At 41.2% G+C, this 20953-nt stretch overlaps 1 protein-coding gene across 3 annotated transcripts in view; it reads left to right on the top strand.

Annotated features, from left to right (window-relative positions):
• Positions 1 to 20353, top strand: part of LOC139549437 (protein FAM168A-like) — a 56118-nt gene extending 35765 nt beyond the window's left edge. For 2 of the 3 annotated variants that reach the window (XM_071359978.1, XM_071360061.1), the window contains 6 exons: positions 3146 to 3223; positions 5799 to 5924; positions 11799 to 11941; positions 12369 to 12546; positions 12897 to 13036; positions 15499 to 20353. In XM_071359978.1, coding sequence (XP_071216079.1) covers positions 3146 to 3223; positions 5799 to 5924; positions 11799 to 11941; positions 12369 to 12546; positions 12897 to 13015 — 644 coding nt within the window. In that variant the 3' untranslated portion in view covers positions 13016 to 13036; positions 15499 to 20353. The remainder of the gene's footprint in view (positions 1 to 3145; positions 3224 to 5798; positions 5925 to 11798; positions 11942 to 12368; positions 12547 to 12896; positions 13037 to 15498) is intronic. The other variant, XM_071360145.1, reaches the window with a different exon arrangement.
• Positions 20354 to 20953: the final 600 nt, after the last annotated feature.

Genomic DNA, 20953 nt, shown 5'->3' with positions numbered 1-20953 from the left:
TCCAGGACATAGACATGTCTTATATGGGCAGTAAGCTTAAATTATTGTTAATCTAACTGCACTGTCCAATTTACAGTAGCTATTACAGTGAAAAAATACCATGCTGTTTGTGGAGAGTGCACAACAACAAAACACTTTTTATCACGGCAACTGGTTTGATACATTCACCTATGAAAGGTAAATAATGTACTTACATTCAGTAATCTTGCTCTGATTTGTCATCCTGAGGGTCCCAGAGATAAAATGTAGCATAGTTTTGTTTGATAAAATCAGTTTTAATATTAAAATGTAGGAACTGGGTTATACAGTTTGAAGCCCTGCTGTCTCTAGCTCCACACCCACCCCTCCCGGCCATCTAGATGTGTGAAAGTTAGTGTATAAGCTAATGATCCATCATGCATGACATTTCTGGGAGTGTGTAAACTTACATTTTGTATTACCATATCATTTTGCTATGTTCTCTATAGTTATGTACTTGAAAATGTATAAATTTACCAATTTTAGGCAGACTTGATAGAAAATATTGTGCAGTATTGCAATACTTCATTGGATCAATCTGAAACTTTGCACACACACCGCTGCCATCTCTTGGCCAAAATCAAAATTGTCTCTAGACTCCTACATTATATTATGGCCTTTCTCTTGCATTTCAAAGATGATGGAACAAAAAAATAATAGAAAACGCATGTTTTTTGTTTGTTTGTATTATCTTTTACCAGATCTAATGTGTTATATTCTCTCCTACATTCATTTCATATTTTCACAAACTTACGTGTTTCCTTTCAAATGGTATCAAGAATATGCATATCCTTGCTTCAGGTCCTGAGCTACAGGCAGTTAGATTTGGGTATGTCATTTTAGGCAAAAATTGAAAAAACGGGTCTGATCCTTAAGACGTACAATACGCAAAAAAAATGGATATAGATTTATCAATAATGGCTGTTGATGTGGAAAAGTCTTTACATCGTCTTGAATGGCCTTTTCTATTCAAAACGTTTAAGTTTTCAACTTCCAGCTAAATTAATAAATATTGTATAAATATCCTAAAGCAAAAATATACACAAATAATACATTATTTTATTATACTGCTTTAGAAAGGTGCACAAGACAGGGATGTCCCCCCTCCCACCTCCTGTTTGTACTGGCAATTGAACCAGTTGCAGAAATAATTAGACAGGGCCCAAACGTAACAGGCATCAGTATTGGTAAACATGAATATAAACTAAACTTATTTGCATCACCTGATATACCTGACCAATACTGAAAACTCAATGCCCCCTTTGCAAAAAATATTTTCAGAATACAAAAAAAACTCAGGTTATAAAATTAACATGGGGAAAAAAATTAAGAAATAATGGCAGTAAGAAAAATAATAACTCACGATCTACAGCAATCCTTTAAGTTGACCACAAAAAAATATTAAATACTTAGGATGCTTAGTAAGTGACAACAAACAACACATATATAAAGATAACTTTATTCCATTACTCAACAATATGAAAGCAGATCTAATTAAAATGGAATAATCTTCCCATAAATCTTACATGTAGAATAAAAAAAAAATCTTTTTTGTTCCTCGGTGCTACTAATTACCCCACTGAAGACATTATTTTAAAAAGTATACTCGGTCATAAGACTTTTATATGTGCGAATAAAATTCTGAGAATAAAAAGGAAAGTTTTACATCTTCCTAAGTCTTAGGGTGGTTTTAACTCGCTACCCAAGGCTTTTACTTGTAACATATAGTTAAATGCACTAAAGAGGAACAATGGGTACATATTGAAGATGCGCATGCTCATCCCCAGCATTGAAGGTCCCCAAGAATACAGTGGCCTCCATCATTCTTAAATGGAAGACGTTTAGAACCTTCCAGAAGGACAACCATCTCTGCAGCACCACCAATCAGGCCTTTATGGTAGAGTGGCCAGACAGAAGCCACTTCTCAGTAACAGGCACACGATAGCCCTCTTGGAGTTTGCCAAAAGGCACCTAAAGGACTCTCAGACCATGAGATACAAGATTCTCTGGTCTGATGAAACCACGATTAAACTCTTTGGCCTGAATGCCAAACGTCACGTCTGGAGGAAACCTGGCACCATCCCTAAGGTGAAGCATGGTGGAGGCAGCATCATGCTGTGAGGATGTTTTTCAGCGGCAGGGACTGGGAGATCAGTCAGAATCGAGGGAAAGATGAACGGAGCAAAATACAGAGATCCTTGATGAAAAATCTTGTAGCGTCATACCCAAGAAGTATTTTTACTGTAATCGCTGTCAAAGGGAGTTCAACGAAGTACTGAGTAAAAGGGTCTGAATACTTATGTAAATGTGATATTTCAGCTGTTTTTTTAATACATTTGCAAAAATGTGTGCTTTGTCATTATGGGGTATTTTGTGTAGATTGATTACGATAAAAACAACAATTTAATCAATTTTGGAATAAGGCTGTAATGTAACAAAATGTGGAAAAAGTCAAGGGAAAGGGTATGTTGGGTTTTTAGAATATGAATTAGAACCTAACAGGTCTGAATACTTTCTGAATGTATTTATACATTTTTAATTTAACCTTTATATAACTAGGTAAGTCAGTTAAGAACAAATTCTTATTTTGCAATGACGACCTACTCCGGCCAAACCTTCCCCTAACCCTGATGACCCTGGGACAATTGTGCGCCGCCCTATGGAACTCCTGATCACGGTCGGTTGTGATACAGCCGGGATCGAACCATGGTCTGTAGTGTTGCCTCTAGCGCTGAGATGCAGTGCCTTAGACCGCTGAGCCACTTGGGAGCATTGTACATGGATGGGTTGCATCCACTACATTGCCCAATCCATATGTTTTATGAATCAGGTGCAGGAGGGTGGTTTAGGGCTGTAAATCACTGTGACAGGGATGTGGGGAGGTGGAGGCTCCATAGAGTAATACACTGTGATTTTTCACCTCCACACAGGCACTCTGGTACACTGTCTCTTTGCTCTCCTCCCTTTGTCCTTCCATCTCACAACACACACATTCACTTGTATACTAATGTGCATTCACGTACATATACACACTCACACGCGTGCTACACACACACACACACACACACACACTCTCTCACTCACTCAGTGGATGATGTTCTAAAAAGCTTCTGTTCTCTGTCCTCAGGCTATCCTGCAGGTTATCCTCAGGCTCCTACCTACACACCCAACCTCTACCAGACTGGCAGCCCAGGCTATCCCCAAGGTAAGAACACACATGCACATGCGCGGAAACACACATCCGCGGAAACACACATCCGCGCAAGCACACACAGACATGCACATAAGCACAGACATGCACATAAGCACAGACATGCACATAAGCACAGACATGCACATAAGCACAGACATGCACATAAGCACAGACATGCACATAAGCACAGACATGCACCTAAGCACAGACAAGCCTGCACACACACAGTTTTATCAAACTAGAAATCCACTCTATCCCCGCAGGTAAGAATATACACACATGTAATAGAACACACACTACATGAATCAGATTGCTGGTGCATGCTATTCAAAGGTAAGAACACCTGCACGCACAGTTCTTGAGTGCATCACTCACAGCACTCCCGCAGCACGCCAGAACGTCTCAATCCACATATTCACAGTATTCATGGAATGGGATCTAGACATTGTCATGTGTCTAATCTTGGCACCTTCTCAGAACGTGGAAGGAAACTGTGAATTTGCCCCTAGACACTGATCTTGGATGAGTTTGGCATTTTCCCCACTAATGGTTAAGATTAGAATTGGGTGAGGGGATGCTGATCCTAGACCTGTACCTACGGGAAACTTCACCCCAGAGCCTTCACAATGCCTTGAGTACTCTTATGTAGAGCTGCTAAAGAGGCTTTGTTCGTATTGCATCCACACAGTGCTCTAGAAAGTTCTGTTCAGATTCCAAAAGTGTGTGTGTGCGCGCTGTGTGTTAAGTCATAGAGAGTTGGCCATGGCCACAAAAAACATTGTTAATGAGATAATTCCTAATTTATTTTGTGTTTTATTTGGATAAACGATTTTCAGATGTAGGCCTTAGTATGGTTATTGGTTAAGTTTGCCCTTTGTTGTTAGATGATGGCTTGAGATGTTTGTCACTTAGTGAAACTGAAATAACCTGGGGTTGAATTGGCTTTTTTATTATCGTAAATACTGTAATACTATTTATCGTTGAGATGGCTAGAAGCAGGTCTCTATCACCTCCTTGTGCTGGCTAGTACACGTGAATATCGTTCAAATGTAATGCATCTCTCAACCCCTGTGCATGGAGAGGGAAGGGTCGGGTAGATTCAAGGGTTGGGGTCAATACCTTTTAAATTCAGTAAGTACATTTCAATTCAAATTTCATCCATGCTTCTCCATGAGAAAAGAATGTAGCTGGAATTTCAGTTTACTTCCTGAATTGACTGAACTGAAATGGAATTGACCCTAGCCGTGGTAGCTAGTAGTTTGTGTAGTGGTTGGTGGTGATCCATATTTGTTATGTGTCGAGTGGTTTTACTGCATTTCTCCTGGAGCTCCAGTGGGTTTGATGGGCTTCAAAGAGTGTAGTGAAATAGGTCAGTGAGAGCTGTGACAGCTGTGCCATGTCGTCGTCGACAGTGCAGTGCAGCACTGCTTTTACTGGGCTGGGTCATGTTTACTAGGCATGAAACACAAGAAAATACGTCCAAAACTAAGCCCAAGTTCGGCAATAGATGAGTGTGTGTGTGTTGATTGTGTGAAATGTTATGTATTCTACTGTATATGTGTACTCTCTGTGTGTGTTAGTGTGTGTGCACACTTTGTATGTACTCTATTTCTGTACTCTGTGTGTGTGTGTGTGTGTGTGTGTGTGTGTGTGTGTGTGTGTGTGTGTGTGTGTGTGTGTATAAAGTGCCCAGTGAAAGTCTACAGTCTTCACATTTTGCTGCCTTAAAATATAATCTAAAAATGTTTTCCTACCAAGGTACTCCACATTTCAAAGTTAAATATAAATTATACAACATTTTCCTAATTAATACAAAATATAAAACAAAGATGTCTTGATTGCGTATGTCTTCACACCCCAGAGTTAATACTTGGTGGAAGCACCTTTGGCAGCCATTACAGCTGTGAATCGTTTTGAATACGATTCAACAAACTTTGCAAAACTCTTAGGTCAACATATATCCATTGTTTTTGTCAAAATTGCTCAAGCTCAGTAAATTTGGTTGGGAGTCATTGATTCACAGCAATATTCAAATTGTCTCTGATTTTCAAGCAGATTAAAGTCAGGACTGAGACTGGACCATTGAGGAACACTCGACACCATTCTGGTGTGACTTTGGCATAAACATTTGTAATTTTCCCGCAGAAAAATCCCAGGGTTAGGTATCCAGAAGAACTTTTTATCTGGGGTTTACTCCTTTCATATTTATTTTGATCGTAACAAACTCCCCAGTCCCTTCCAATGACAAGCATACCCATAACATGATGCTGCCACTACAATACCAGAAAATATTTAATATTTTTTCTTTCACTTTGAAAATAGTAGGTTCTATAGATTGGTAGGAAAATTATAATTTGTTACATTTAAAAAAAAATGTGAAGACTGCAAGGGGTGTGTAGACTTTCTCTAGTGACTGTATGTGTGTACTGTATACTCTGTGTGTATTCTCTACGTGAGTGCTTGTGTGAGTGCATTTGCATGCGGTGTGTGTTCTATTACTATCTATCCATGTCTGTCTTCTGTGTCTCTCTGTGTTCTATTGTGTGTGTGTGTGTGTGTAATCTCTCTGTGTCTGTGTCTGGGACAGTGCTGCTGGTGAAGCAGGGCTGGCCCCAGGCCTCCGGTGCTGCAGGGGCCCTAGAGGGCTCCTATGACCTGGCCATGGACGCGGGCTCAGAGGGCCGCCAGTACCAGGCCTCAGCCGCAGCTTTCAGTAAATATGACCCTATGTACTCTACACACAAACACAGATACTGTATGTATGCACACAGACATACACACACGTTTGTACGCACACACTCTCACTCTCACACACACACACACACACACACACACACACACACACACACACACACACACACACACACACACACACACACACACACACACACACACACACACACAGATGTATGTACACACATGTTGCACACGCTGGCATGGCTGGGGTACATTCAAAGCTGGGCTGGGTTTTTGAGCTGTTGGGGAAAAATGGGTTAGGAAAAGTTTTGGAGTAGGACAGGCCGTAGAAAGATGTGAGGTAGTGAGTGAAATCACAGGGGCAGGTGACATCTTGGGGGGAGGGGCTGTGTGCTGGCATCATGCTTGGTTTTGTGCTGTGCTGTATCATATAACACTCATGCTGGCTGCTGCAGCAAACATTCTTCTCATATAGGGAAACTATGTTTCAGTTGGATAGGTAATGTGTGTTTCCGTCATGGAAGTGATTTGGTGGTGTCCTAACATGAATGTAATGATCAGTGTCCTCTATCACCCACCAGAACGGACAGTTGTGCGCGTGCCTGTGGGTGTTTTGATTATTTGTTTTGGTTAACATTGTGTGTGTAGTTAGTCATCGCTAAGTTGTCTAACATGGGAATTGTTCACCATTGCAGTTGACTGCCGACTGATAAATATACAAATTACCTTGCGTCACAATAACTACTAATTGTTATTTGTAGATCAGTCAGTCACAATTGACCAAAATTGCATCACGTCTGCTGCAATGTCGAACAAACCCAGCAGGTTGAGGTTTATTGTAATGAGTCTTGTCCTGGAGGAAGAACTGAGGGATTTCCCCTTAGAAAGGCCAGCTGCAAAGTCAAAATTTGATATATTGTTAAAAATTCATGAAAGCATTAGGTTTAGCAGAGTGATTCAGGTTAGGTTTAAAATCAGATTTTGTGGCTTTGCCAGCTAGTGACCACTCTGCAGAGCTGTTTTCTGAACAAGATTCATGATGAAAAACACTTACCTGCTCAAGCCCATGGCCTCTCTTTGGGCATTCATACCGCTGGTTCTGCTTCAAGTCTATGGAAACAATAGACATAGAAAGACAATGCTTCATTATATCTGTCCCATTATGGCGTCTGTGACAGCACGGGCAGCGCGCCATTGAGACCATCTCCATTTTGAAGTAGCCAATTTTTTATTTTACTGCTATGATTTGGCAAACAAACTGAAAGGGTGCACACTGCCATCTAGAGTGTGTTGTTTGAACAAGTTTAAAGCCAAGGTTGGCGATTTACTGCCACCTGTAGTTATGGAGTATAATTCATTGGCTGATGCCTCAGGAGGACCTGGATGGAATTATGTGATCCTTCCTTAACCCATAGTAAGTCCCAGCTAGTTGACTACTTCAAAATGGTGAAAGTACTCAGTGGCTCTGCCCATGCTAAAACAGGCTTTTGGGCACTAGAGTCCTATATCTACCTCTGTGGTAGAAACTCAGCAGAAAGTGTTCATGGGTAGGGTAGTTCTGCATGACCAACTCCATGGTCCAGGGACTAGATAACCTCATACACTTATGCATGGTTGACATCATTTACATGTCTTGAGCCCTCATAATTTTGAATCATTGAAAGGGGTTACTGGTAGAAGATGAGGGGTTACTGGTAGAAGATAAGCTTTCACTACAAATGGACTAATTAATTTATATGTATATTGTATAATGATATATTTTATATATTTTTGCAAAAGGTAACTGACAAAATAATGGAAACGCTTGAGTAAATGAGGGATTCAAAGTATATTGAAAGCAGGTGCTTTGACACAGGTGTGGTTCCTGAGTTAATTAAGCAATTGACATGCCATCATGCTTAGGGTCATGTATTAAAATGCTGGGCATGCCATTATTTTGTCTAACATGGCTATGCCCCCAAGGGTTGACAATGCCCCCATCCACAGGTCCCGGGTGGTCACTGAATGGTTTGATGAGCATGACAAATATGTAAGCCATATACCATGGCCGGCTCAGTCACCAGATCTCAACCCTGTAAAGCTTAGAGAGGATCTCATGTAAAATGCTGTTAAAAGTAATTGGCTACAGGTTCACCTGCCTCACCTAAAGCCCGTTCTGGTGGGAAGCTGCTACAGACCACCAAGTGTTAACAGTCAGTATCTGGATAATATGTGTGAAAGGCTTGATAATGTATGTGATATCAACAGAGGTATATTTTCTGGGTGACCTAAATATTGACTGGCTGCTCACTCAAGAAAAAGCTTCAAACTGTAACCAGTGCCTGCAACCTGGTTCAGGTTATCTATCAGTAACCTACCATGGTATTTACAAACAGAACAGGAATAAAATCATCCACATGTATTGATCACATCTTTACTAATGCTGCATAAATCTGCTCTAAAGCAGTATCCAAATCCATTGGATGTAGTGATCATAATATAGTAGCCATATCTAGGAAAAACAAAGTTTCAAAGGCTGGGCCTAATATAGTGTATAAGAGGTCATATAATAAGTGTTGTAGTGATTCCTATGTGGAAGATCTGTGGTGTGTAACGAGGAGCAACCAGACGCTGCACTTGACACATTTACGAAATTGCTTATTCCAGTTACTAATAAGCATGCGCCTATTAAGGCAATTACTGTAAAAACTGTTAACCTTGTGGATTGATGAGGAATTGAAACATTGTATGGTTGAGAGAGATGAGGGAAAAGGAATGGCAAATAAGACTAGCTGCACAGCCGATTGGCTAACATACTGTAAATTGAGAAATCATGTGACTAAACAAAAAGAAGAAGAAACTACTACGAAACAAAGATCCATGGTAAGAAGAATGATAGTTAAAAAGCTTTGGAGCACCTTAAATGACATTTTGGCCAAAAGTACAAACTCGGCTTCATCATTCATTGAATCAGATGGCTCATTCATCACAAAACTCACTGATATTGCCAACTACTCTAAATATTCTTTTCATTGGCAAGGTTAATATCCTTCGGCATGACATGCCAACAACAAACCCTTAACTTTTTCCACGTTTTGTTTTGTTACAGCCTTATTCTAAAACTCATAAAATGTTTCCCCCCCTCCCCCCCCATCGATCTACACACAATATCCCATAATGACAAACCAAAAACAGTTTTTCATAAAAGTTTGTGCAAATGTATTTATAATTATATTTTTCACATTTACATAAGTATTTAGACCATTTACTCAGTACTTTGTTGAAGCACCTTTGGCTGTGATTGAAGCCTGGAGTCTTCTTGTGTATGACACTTGGCACAATTGTATTTGGGCAGGTTCTACCATTCTTCTCTGCAGATCCTCTTAAGTTCTATCAGACTGGATGGGGAGTGTTGCTGCACAGCTATTTTCAGGTTTCTCCAGAGATGTTAGTTTGGGTTCAAGTACGGGCTCTGGCTGGGCCACTCAAGGACATTCAGAGACTTGTCCCGAAGCCACTCTTGCATTGTCTTGACTGTGTGCTTAGGGTTGTTGTCCTGTTGGAAGGTGAACCTTCACCCCAGTCTGATTTCCTGAGTGCTCTCAAGCAGGTTTTCATCAAGGATCTCTCTGTACTTTGCTCCGTTTATCTTTCCCTCAATCCTGACTAGTCTCCCAGTCTCTGCCGCTGAAAAACATCCCCACAGCATGATGCTGCCACCACCATGCGTCACTGTAGGGATGGTGCCAGGTTTCCTCCAGACTTGACGCTTGGCATTCAGGCCAAAGAGTTCAATCTTGGTTTCATCAGACCAGAGAGTCTTGTTTCTCATGGTCTGCGAGTCCTTTAGGTGCCTTTTGGCAAACTCCAAGAGGGCTGTCATGTGCCTGTTACTGAGGAGTGGCTTCCGTCTGGCCACTCTACCATAAAGGCCTGATTGGTGGAGTGCTGCAGAGATGGTTGTCCTTCTGGAAGTTTCTCACATCTCCACAGAGGAACTCTAGAGCTCTGTCAGTGACCATTGAGTTCTTGGTCACGTCCCTGACCAAGGCCCTTCTCACATCGGCTACGGAGAGCGTGATCACACAGTCGTCCGGAACAGTGAGCATAGAAGTAATTTAGCTCGTCTGGTAGGCTCGTATCACTGGACAGCTCGCGGCTTTGCTTCCCTTCGTAGTCTGCAATAGTTTGCAAGCCCTGCAACATCCGACGAGTGACGGAGCCAGTATAGTACGATTCAATCTTAGTCCTGTATTGAAGTTCTTTAGCTCGTCTGGTAGGCTCGTGTCACTGGCCAGCTCTCGGCTGTGCTTCCCTTTGTAGTCTGTATTAGGGCGAGGGAGAGCTTTGTATGCGTCTCTGTGTGTGTGGAGTAAAGGTGATCTAGAGTTTTTTTTCCCCCCAATTGTTGCACATTTAACATTCTGATAGAAATTAGGTAAAACTGATTTAAGTTTCCCTGCATTAAAGTCACCGGCTTCTAGGAGCGCCGCCTCTGGATGAGCATTTTCCTGTTTGCTTATGGTGGTATACTGCTCATTGAGTGTGGTTTTAGTGCCAGCATCGGTCTGTGGTGGTATGTAGACCGCTACGAAAAATACAGATAAACTCTCTAGGTAGATAGTGTGGTCTACAGCTTATCATGAGATACTCTACCTCAGACGAGCAAAACCTTGAGACTTCCTTAGATATCGTACACAAGCTGTTGTTTACAAATATGCACAGGCCCCCGCCCCGTGTCTTACCAGAGGCTGCTGTTCTATCCTGCCGATAGTGTATAACTAGCCAGCTGTATGTTATTGATGTCGTCTTTCAGCCACGACTCTGTGAAACATAAGATATTACGGTTTTTAATGTCCCGCTGGTAGGATATACGTGCTTTCAGTTCGTCCCATTTATTTTCCAGCGATTGAACGTTAGCTAACAGTACTGAATGCAAAGGCAGCTTAGCCACTCGTCGCCTGATCCTCACAAGGCACCACAATCTCTTTCCACGAAATCTCAGTTTTTCTCCAGCGAATGACGGGGATGAGGGTCTTTTTGGGTGTTTGAAGTATATCCTTCCCGTCCGACTCATTAAAGAAAAATTATTCGTCCAATTCGAGGTCAGTGTAAATCGCTGTTCTGATGTCCAGAAGCTCTTTTCGGTCATAAGAGACGGTAGCAGCAACAATGTACAAAATAAGTTACAGGTGGTTGGTTTGGCCTTCGAAAGAACAATGCATATGCAGAAAATACCTTAACTAACATCTTAAACTATCTTGTGTCTAGCTCTTTTAATAAACGTAGGATAGGCCTAAATTCCCTTCTCTCTCCATTCGATAGGCTATTTATATGAATTTGGGCAAGGCTACACTACACTTCAGCGTTTTATGCATCCATGGCTTTCTCCAGATCAAACAATGAATGAATCTAACGGAGTTCCATGTCCTAAAGTTGCCACTTCAAAAAAAAGTTGTAGCATGCGTTTTCGCGCAATTTTTTTCTTAACAGATTTCATTTATTTAAAATAAATATATATGATTACGTTGGCCAATATAGGGCATTACCATCGTATATCACAAAACAGTACGTAATCACAAAACAGTACGTAATCACAACCAAAAAAGTTGCCCAACCAGTGCTTTGGAGCAGGCAGAATGTTTTCATGTTATTTAGTCAGTGAGACGAGTGCCCTCACTGTTCTGCTCCTTCAATGAGACACTGAATCTCAAGAGAATGACAAATTATCTGAAAAGTGAAACTAGGTCTCTCACCCCATCTTTTCTCCCCCTCTCTCTTTCTGCCCCTCGCTTTCTCCTTCTGAATCTTTCCCTTCCCCCTCCTTATCTCTCTCTTATTCATGTTTTTTTCTCCACATTCTTTGACCCCCCCCCCCCCCCCCCCCTCTCTCGCTTTCTCTCACATCTAGGATACACTGCTGGGACACCCTACAAGGTGCCCCCTGGCCAGTCCAATGGGGCGCCCCCTCCCTACTCCCCATCCCCTAACCCCTACCAGACGGCCATGTACCCAATCAGAAGTGCCTATCCCCAACAGAACCTCTACGCTCAGGTAAGGACCTGACATGGGCTCTACTCACTGGGGTTGTTTGTCTGTTAATATCGCCTACCTGCCTCTATAAGACGTGATTGATTAGCTCCCTGTACTTGTTTTTGGATTGTTAGTAGACAGCTAGCTTGCTGAGTAAAATTATCTGTGCTATAAAAGTAAGAAAGGCCAATTTTCCTTTTGTTCCTTTTCTCTCACTTCTTTCTCTTCCTCCCTATCCTCTCTCTCTGCCCACCCTCTCGCTTGCACTCTTTCGCTCCTTTATTGTATTATCTCCCTCCCTTTCCTTCTCTCTCTCCCCTCGCTCCCTCTCTCCCTACCTCAGATCAGTTCAAGATGCTTTATTGGCATGACATACATTCTTCAATATTGAATATTGCCAAGGCAATATTCCAAAAACCACTTCTATCTTCTCTTCTCTTTCTCTCAGGGTGCGTACTACACACAGCCGATGTATGCGGCTCAGCCTCACGTTATCCACCACACAACAGTGGTGCAGCCCAACAGCATCCCCTCTGCCCTCTACCCTGCCCCCGTCCAACAACCCCGCTCCAACGGCCATATGGCCATGGGCATGGTAGCCGGCACAACCATGGCCATGTCTGCTGGTAAGAAGTCAACACTCAACTACTAGGGTTGCAAAATTCCCAGATTTTTTAGAAATCCCAATTGGAATATTTGTGGAATCAGGAGGTAATAACTAGGAAATCCTACAACCAAGATTTCTGGAAAACCTGGGAATTTTGGGAAAGGTACTTGAATTTTCAACTCTATAAACAACTCAAAAAAATTGTTCTCACTATTATTTGCAGTCATGTTTCTGTTTGGAGTGAAGGCTCTGTGTTTATAACAAATTTATAACAATATTCGGCAACCAGCGTGTTTCCTTAATGATGACAACTATCTGCCCATGTTCCCATGGTGACCTCTGTATGTCTGATTGACCCTCTCTGCCCAGGTACTCTGCTGACCACGCCTCAGCATGCCACTCAGCACATCGGTGGGCATCCGGTCACCCTGCCAACGTACCGGCCCCAGGGGACGCCTGGGTATAGCTATGTGCCTCCTCACTGGTAGACCCCACTGGACCCCACTCATGTAAGTTACTGTTCCCATAACCCAATGTTATCCCAGTCTATGGTTAGGAGAGTTAAGGGTCGATGCTTTGATGCGTAAGTGCTTAGATTTTGTATAATTGTTTTATTATGAGAACTCTAATTTTGAGTTATTGTTACATTTGCTTTTGGAAAATGATTTGAAAAGACAAATGTGATATTTTCTTTGTAAATTACATATACTGTGTGTGGTATATATACACATTGCATTCGGAAAGTATTCAAGCCCCTTTACTTTTTTTCACATTTTGTTACGTTACAGCCTTGTTCTAAAATGTATGAAATTGTTTTTTCCCCCCTCATCAATCTACACACAATACCTCATAATGACAAAGCAAAAACAGGTTTAAAAAAAATATATACATATATATCACATTTACATAACTATTCAGACCCTTTTCTCAGTACTTTGTTGAAGCACCTTTGGCAGTGATTACAGCCTCGAGTCTTCTTGGGTATGACGTTACAAGCTTGGCACACCTGTTCTTCTCTGCAGATCCTCTCAAGCTCTGTCAGGTTGGATGGGGAGAGTCACTGCATAGCTATTTTCAGGTCTCTCCAGAGATGTTCGATCGGGTTCAAGTCTGGGCTCTGGCTGGGCCACTCAAAGACATTCAGAGACTTGTCCCGAAGCCACTCCTGCGTTGTCTTGGCTATGTGCTTAAAGTTGTTTTCCTGTTGGAAAGTCAACCATCGCCCTTCACCGTAGTGATTGTGTGAGGTTTCCTCCAGATGTGACTTTGGCATTCAGGCCAAAGAGTTCAATCTCTGTTTCATCAGACCAGAGAATATTGTTTCTCATGGTCTGAGAGTCTTTAGGTGCCTTTAGGCAAACTCCAAGTGGGCTGTCATGTGCCTTTTACTGTGGAGTGGCTTCATTCTGGCCACTCTACCATAAAGGCCTGATTGGTGGAGTGCTGCAGAAATGGTTCCTTCAACCTCATGGCTTGGTTTTCGCTCTGACATGCACTGTCAACTGTGGGACCTTATATGGACAGGTGTGTGCCTTTCCAAATCATGTCCAATCAATTAAATTTACCACAGGTGGACTCCAATCAAGTTGTAGAAACATCTCAAGGATGATCAATGGAAACAGGATGCACCTGAGCTCAATTTCGAGTCTCAAATCAAAGGGTCCAAATACTGTAAATAAGGTATTTCTGTACTTTTTATTTTTATTTTTTGCAAACATTTCTAAAAACCAGTTTTATCTTTGTCATTATGGGATATTTTGTGTAGATGGATGATGAACAAAAAAATATTAATACTTCTTAGAATAAGACTGTAATGTAAAAAAGTGTGGGAAAAGGGAAGGGGTCTGAATACTTTCTGAATGCACTGTATATACTTTTCCCACATTTTGTTTATGTTACAGCCTTATTCTAAAATGTATTAAATAAATAAAAAATCATCAGCAATCTACACACAATACCCCATAATGACAAAGCAAAAACAGGTTAGAAATGTTTGCAAATAAATAAAAACTAAAGAACAGAAATACCTTATTTACAAAAGTATTCAGACCCTTTGCTATGAGACTCGAAGTTGAGCTCAGGTACATCCTGTTTCCATGGATCATCCTTGAGATGTTTCTACAACTTGATTGGAGTCCACCTGTGATAAATTCAATTGATTGGACAGTTCCTCTGTGGAGATGGGAGAACCTTCCAGAAGGACAACCATTTCTGCAGCACTCCACCGATCAGGCCTTTATGGTAGAGTGGCAAGACGGAAGCCACTCTTCAGTAATAGGCACATGTCAGCCCACTTGGAGTTTGCCAAAAGGTACCTAAAGACTCTCAGACCATGAGGAACAAGATTCTCTGGTCTGATGAAGCCAAGATTGAACTCTTTGGCCAGAATGCCAAGCATTACATCTGGAGGAAACCTGGCACCATCCCTATGGTGAAGCATGGACCTCAGACTGGGACAGGACATGACTTAAACCCGATCAAACCGCTCTGGAGAGACCTGAAAATAGCTCTGCAGCTACGCTCCCCATTCAACCTGACAGAGCTTGAGAGGATCTGCAGAAAAGAATGGGATAAACTCCCAAAATACAGGTGTGCCAAGCTTGTAGCGTCATACCGAAGAAGAATCAAGGCAGTAATCGCTGCCAAAGGTGCTTCAACAAAGTATTTAAAGGGTCTGAATACTTATGTAAATGTTATATTTCAGTTTTTTATTTGTAATAAATTAGCAAAAATTTAAACAATATGGTTTTTGCTTTGTCATTATGGGGTATTGTGTGTAGATTGAGAAAAAAAGTACTATTTTATCAATTTTAGAATAAGGCTGTAACGTAACAAAATGTGGATAAAGTGAAGGGGACTGAATACTTTCTGAATGCACTGTATATAATACATTGTTCATGTGAAATTTTTCTTCTCCATCCCTCCACTACTCTTCCTCTCTCCGTCTCTCTCTGTACCTCTTTCCCCTCAGATCGGGAGTCAATATCACTCACAACAACTCAAGTCTTACATTGGTGCAGGAGGCCTGGCATACAAGCACCAAGTCTGTCTGCAAGAACAAAAAACTAAAGTGCAAGGATCACTTTATGCATTCTTTTGTGATTTGGAAAAGCTGCTTTTTCATGTTTTTATTCTTTTTGATCAGCCTCAGTTTTTTGGGGATTAGTTTCTTTGATTTTGACTCTCTTATAATCCAGACACACACTGACCAGCAGTATGGTACATTTATAGTACATTTGTGCTTCTTTTTTATGTTTGTGTGTGTGTATTTTTGTGTTCTGAACACTGGTTCTGACGCAAAGCCAGTCCCTTCAGCCGTGAGAATGTACACGTCTCTGTATGCTGCCAAATTCTAATGTTGAAAAAAAAATCATACTTTTTCAGGCGAGTACCGGTCGTTTATTTTCCAGTCATTCTTGGGGGGGAAAGCACCGTACAAGTGTCACGCCTCAATTTCCTTTCACCCTTTTTGATTTGCCTTCCCATTTGGGTTTACGTTCACACACAATCATCTTCCAGCATAATATAATAAGGGTCGTCTTCCAGCTTGTAGCAACAGTGCATTAACTTGGCTTCTTTAATATTTTAGCCACTACATCAGTCAAGTTGGGTGCACATTTTGTTTTTTGCCCTAGCACTACGCAGCTGATTCAAATAACCAACTCATCATCAAGCTTCAGCTGTGTAGTGCTGGTGCAAAAACCAAAATGTGCACCCAGAGGGGACCCTGGGACCGACTTTGGGAAACCCTGCACAAGGAGAAAGACTAATACCGTAAGTACCATAATAGTTACACACCATGTAGAGGATATTTTCAGTAAGTTCAGTGGACATAGTTAGCTTGTAAGTCTACTAGAGTAGAGTAAGAAATTGAAATATCTATACATGACTATATTATATATAGGTATACTGATGTGTCAGCGAGCGCGTTTGTAGTTCTTTTGTACACATAAAAGCTTGCCGAACATGCAAACACACTCGCATTTAGGTATTTCAGTTGGCATGCGTAAGGTGCGCACTGACACACTTGCTCACAGATATACATTTACAGATGTATAGGACATCGCACACATTTTAAAAGTGTAGATGGTATAGGATGCGATGGATAGATGACTGGATAGGGTCTCCCTCGTACCTTGCAGGCTATGTTGTGAACTGAATCCAGTTCTAGTCTAGTATCAATGAAGGTGCATGGAGTTTGAGGGATGAGGCAAATTGTCAGTAGGACCAGGGATAGCTGATTCAAAAGGGATTTTAAAGTCAATAGCTGGCCGACACTTAAGAACAGCAGACTTGAAAGAGGGAGAAAGGAGTACAAGGGGAGTAGTGAGTGGAAAAAGGAAGAAAATAATCTAAATTGTTTAGTGGTCAAGCATCAATACCCATAGCCCTGTGCTGCATGCCTCCCATCAATCTCACAGGCTAGAGATAAGTGTTATTTGCAATAAAGATCCCGTGTGATGTCATGTTTACATGTTTAATATAGATTTAGCCCCTGATCAGTGTCATCAGTTCCTCAGGTGACCAGGAGAGGGCAGAAGTGAGGGGTGCAGGGCCCCCTATTCCTTACCTATATAGGGCTCTGGTCAAAAGTAGTGGACTATATAGGGAATAGGTTTTAGAAACCTGACTGACCTCAACACAGATGTGTCCCAAGAGAATTGGGTTCCAGAGAATTGTCATCTGGTCTCTATGTGTATGTTTCTGAGTAGTCCATGCAATTGGAACTAGTTCACCAGTCTGGTGAACGCTTTTAAACAATGGCAGGTGGAAAAACACTTTATTTTGGACCTAGGTCTCATACAATTAGTGAAAGGAAACATTTTGTTTGCATGTTGGTCAACCTGCTACCTTGCTAGGCACTCCCTCCTCTGCCCTCCCTCCCTTCAGAGTAGCTAATAGAACAGGCCCAGGACGTCATTGTTTCCAGGGCAGACACCATGGAAGGAAGTTAGGATCGTGAAGGGAATCATGCGTATGAGGGAAAAATTTGTGTTGAAACAGGAAATTGGGATTTTTTGTTGTTGAAAGGTTTCATGTCCCTTTAGTCTGGGGGGCAAAAACCCTATGACTGGGGCACTGGGTTGGGAGAGGTCCGTGTGGGACATGTGTTGACATCCAAATCGAACCTTAGCCCCCAGGGTTGGGCTCAATTCCAATTTAATTTAAAATTCCAATTAAATTCTTGAATTCACTATGAAATGGAGAATTTGTTGAATTCAATTTGAATTTTTTGGGGGGGGGAATTTTATGGAATTGTAATTTAATATTTGTTAGTTGATGAAACTAATGCACTTAGTATAGAAAATGGACTGCAGGATTTGTGTTGAATCATTTCAATTTGTAATTTTTGGGGATAATATTGAATTATGAATTGAATTATTGGAATTGAGAGGAATTGAATTATCTCTGGATTCAAAGACTGACCTGGAATTTGAATTGTATTTATTGGAATTTACAGGGAGAGGGAATTTAATTAGTGGAATTAACCCCAACACTGCTAGCCTCAACTCCCTCCCTAGTCCCTACAACTGCAGACCTGAGAGGATTGGGATAGGTGAAAGCAATATGGCTGACATTTCTACCTAGCCAATCAGAAGGCAAGATGAAGCTTTTACTGTAACACGTACGGTATATTGACCCAGTCCGCCTAGATCCACAGGAGTGGCTAGGGTGTAGGGGCTAGGGATCCATTTGGAATTTATAAATGGAGTTGGCAAGGAAACAGGGTTCAGCTTGGGTCGAGTTTTGAAGGTTTTGAGGAGGAGTTCCATACTCTGTTATTATGGTTCAGCACTAGGTTACGGTGTCATGACCACATATCAGTTATCATGTGAGTGTGTAAAAAATGTATTGCACAAACATCTAAAAGTAATAATCTATGCTAAATAACAGGTACTTAGCTCATCTTTTAAGAGACATCTTACGATTTCTTAAGAGTTAATTTAGTTCAGTGGATTTGATAGCGTACTCTTTGGTCTCAATAAACAACTGTACATTTTAAGATATCTGTTGTGAATAATTGCTACTGCTTCTTTCAATCTGTTACAATTAGTTAACCACTACGTACAATTCAAAATGCTATTTTATTTGATACCGTGTTACCTCGCCAGTAAAAAAAAAAAAGAACATAAAGGTATCCTGCACCCAAAATATTACAATTTATAGAGTATCATTCACTAGTGAACGGGGTATAGATGTGTGTGTTGACTGTGTGAGGAAAGGTGTCAGTGGGCAGGGTGGTATCAGCCCCTCACCTCCCGTGTAGTGTGTGTGTGTGTGTGTCTGTGCGTGTGAAGCATGTATGCAGTCCTGTGTGAGTTTCCTCCCAAAATTGCACTGGTCAGACTGTAGAGCTAACGTTGCCCAACCTCCACTTTCCCCTGTCAGTAGCATATCACAGAGCCAAATAGAACAAGAACATTGAAAACAAGTCTCAAATGTACATTTATTGTGCTACATTTTTGGGGAGCATTAGAGCAAAGAAACACAAACAACCAGACAGCTTTTTTTTGAGACCATTGACAAATATTGTTTTGCAGTGCTATTCACTAGAACATGTAATGTGATGCAAGAACTGAACAAGGCATATGACTAGTTGCACAGGCCCAAATGTATGTGAATGCTATGCTGAGTGCTAAATATCTGGAGGTTCAAAACCTCGAAAATAACCATGTGTACTACGAGTATAACCTCTGTGTTTTAAAAAAGGGATTAAAAGAATGATATACTTTTCATTTCTGGTATGTAATTTAAGAGCTTTTTACCATAAGTGTTATTTAAGGTTTTGTTGATTGATTGATGTTTATTATTCTTAAAATAGAAGATCATTATGGTTGAGCTGATGTGGGTTGTCTCTTAGGTCTTCAGGGGGCATTTCAGAACACAAGTCTGTAGGATGAGTGGAGCAGATGTGGGGAGGGGCACAATCTGGCAACCTGGTCAGAAACGACTGGCATACAGTCCCCACTCGCTGGCCTTTCCCCCTCAAAGACCCAGGGCATTGAAACACAAGAGAAATGTTCCCAGAACCAAACTGACACCATAAACAGACGTTCCCTGAACGTCTAGGGAACCAAATGTGCTAACTGGGCATACTGTAGACTGAAAGCTAGCCTGGAGTCAAGTCCTTACACTACAATTCATGTTTATTGAAAAAGGGTATGGGTCCAGAGATTGTGGATTGAGGCATGAGAGTTGTAAACTTGGATCAAAACTAATTTTGCTACAGTATGTTTCACCGCTGTTAACTTCATGTTATGTGTAACATCCCTGCAACGTAGCAAACTCAGTCTGGAATTTTAAGAGCTGGGAGCTGCCCTGGGTGTCTCAGTGCCTGGAGGTCGAGAAGCAAGCAGCTCCACCAATGTTGAACATGAAAGAGTAACAATCCCTATGCCTTTTCTGTTTCATTTGGTCACGATGAACTTCGGCCTTGTCAAACTTTTGATTTGAACACTAATTTCGAGAGAGGGAAGTATACTCGTCTTCCCAAAAAAGTATCTATTTTTAGGACCGACTTTATAAGAGTCAGCACCTTGAGATTAAAACTACTTCCCAACTAATGGCCCCCAGAGTCTTTGCTATGTTCTATCACTACGTTGCAGCAATGCTGGCAGAACGTTTTATAACATGCGGTTGGGACGTTCTTGAAGCAAAGACCCACATCAGACTTGTGTATATGAAGTGTAAATCTGTTTTTGTTTTTATGTCGTTCTAATGAGGATCGGATAGTGGTCCTGATGACAAGGCAAGTTTGTAATTGTATAATACTTACTGTATGATGTAGAACATTCAATAACTATTAAAATATTTCCCAAAAAGCCCAGCTTTTACTTGTTTGTGTCCTGCGCCAATTCATCATAAAGTAACATTGTGGCCTCTCTTGATTTGTAAATGATTGTTTTAACTGCAAAAAAAGCAAACGTTCAAGGGATAAGATGTACACTACACATCAGATTTTTAACAACCGCTATGCATCAGTGGAGAAACGTTATTGAATGAGCCGGTGTGGGAGCCTTGAGGAAATGCCGGGGACGATTTCTGGTCCAAGTCTGTCTCTGTTCACAAATACAATGCAATTGCATTCTCCCATGAATCTCTTATAAGCACATCAGACTCAGTGCACCGCTATCTGCTGATAGCTTATAATCATAATAGTAGGCCTGTACAAAACAACCTGGAAATTGTTTTACTCAACCATGTTGAATCTGTATACTTTTGCCTTGACATGTCACTTATCTGTAGGAATAAATCTCTATATTCATCTGAGATAATTGAGGGGAAATTATAAAATAGGTGTTTTCTGAGGGCCAAAGCATAGACTTAAACGCACAGATGTGCAGGGGTCAGATATGATTCACCTAATCTCCAACAAATCCCCATGTTTATGCAGCGGACATGGCCACGGTGAGTCTACATCACAA

Source organism: Salvelinus alpinus, chromosome 1, assembly GCF_045679555.1.
Source record: "Salvelinus alpinus chromosome 1, SLU_Salpinus.1, whole genome shotgun sequence".
In the NCBI taxonomy this organism is placed as follows: Eukaryota; Metazoa; Chordata; class Actinopteri; order Salmoniformes; family Salmonidae; genus Salvelinus; species Salvelinus alpinus.
This window is presented reverse-complemented; position numbering and strand designations above follow the sequence as displayed.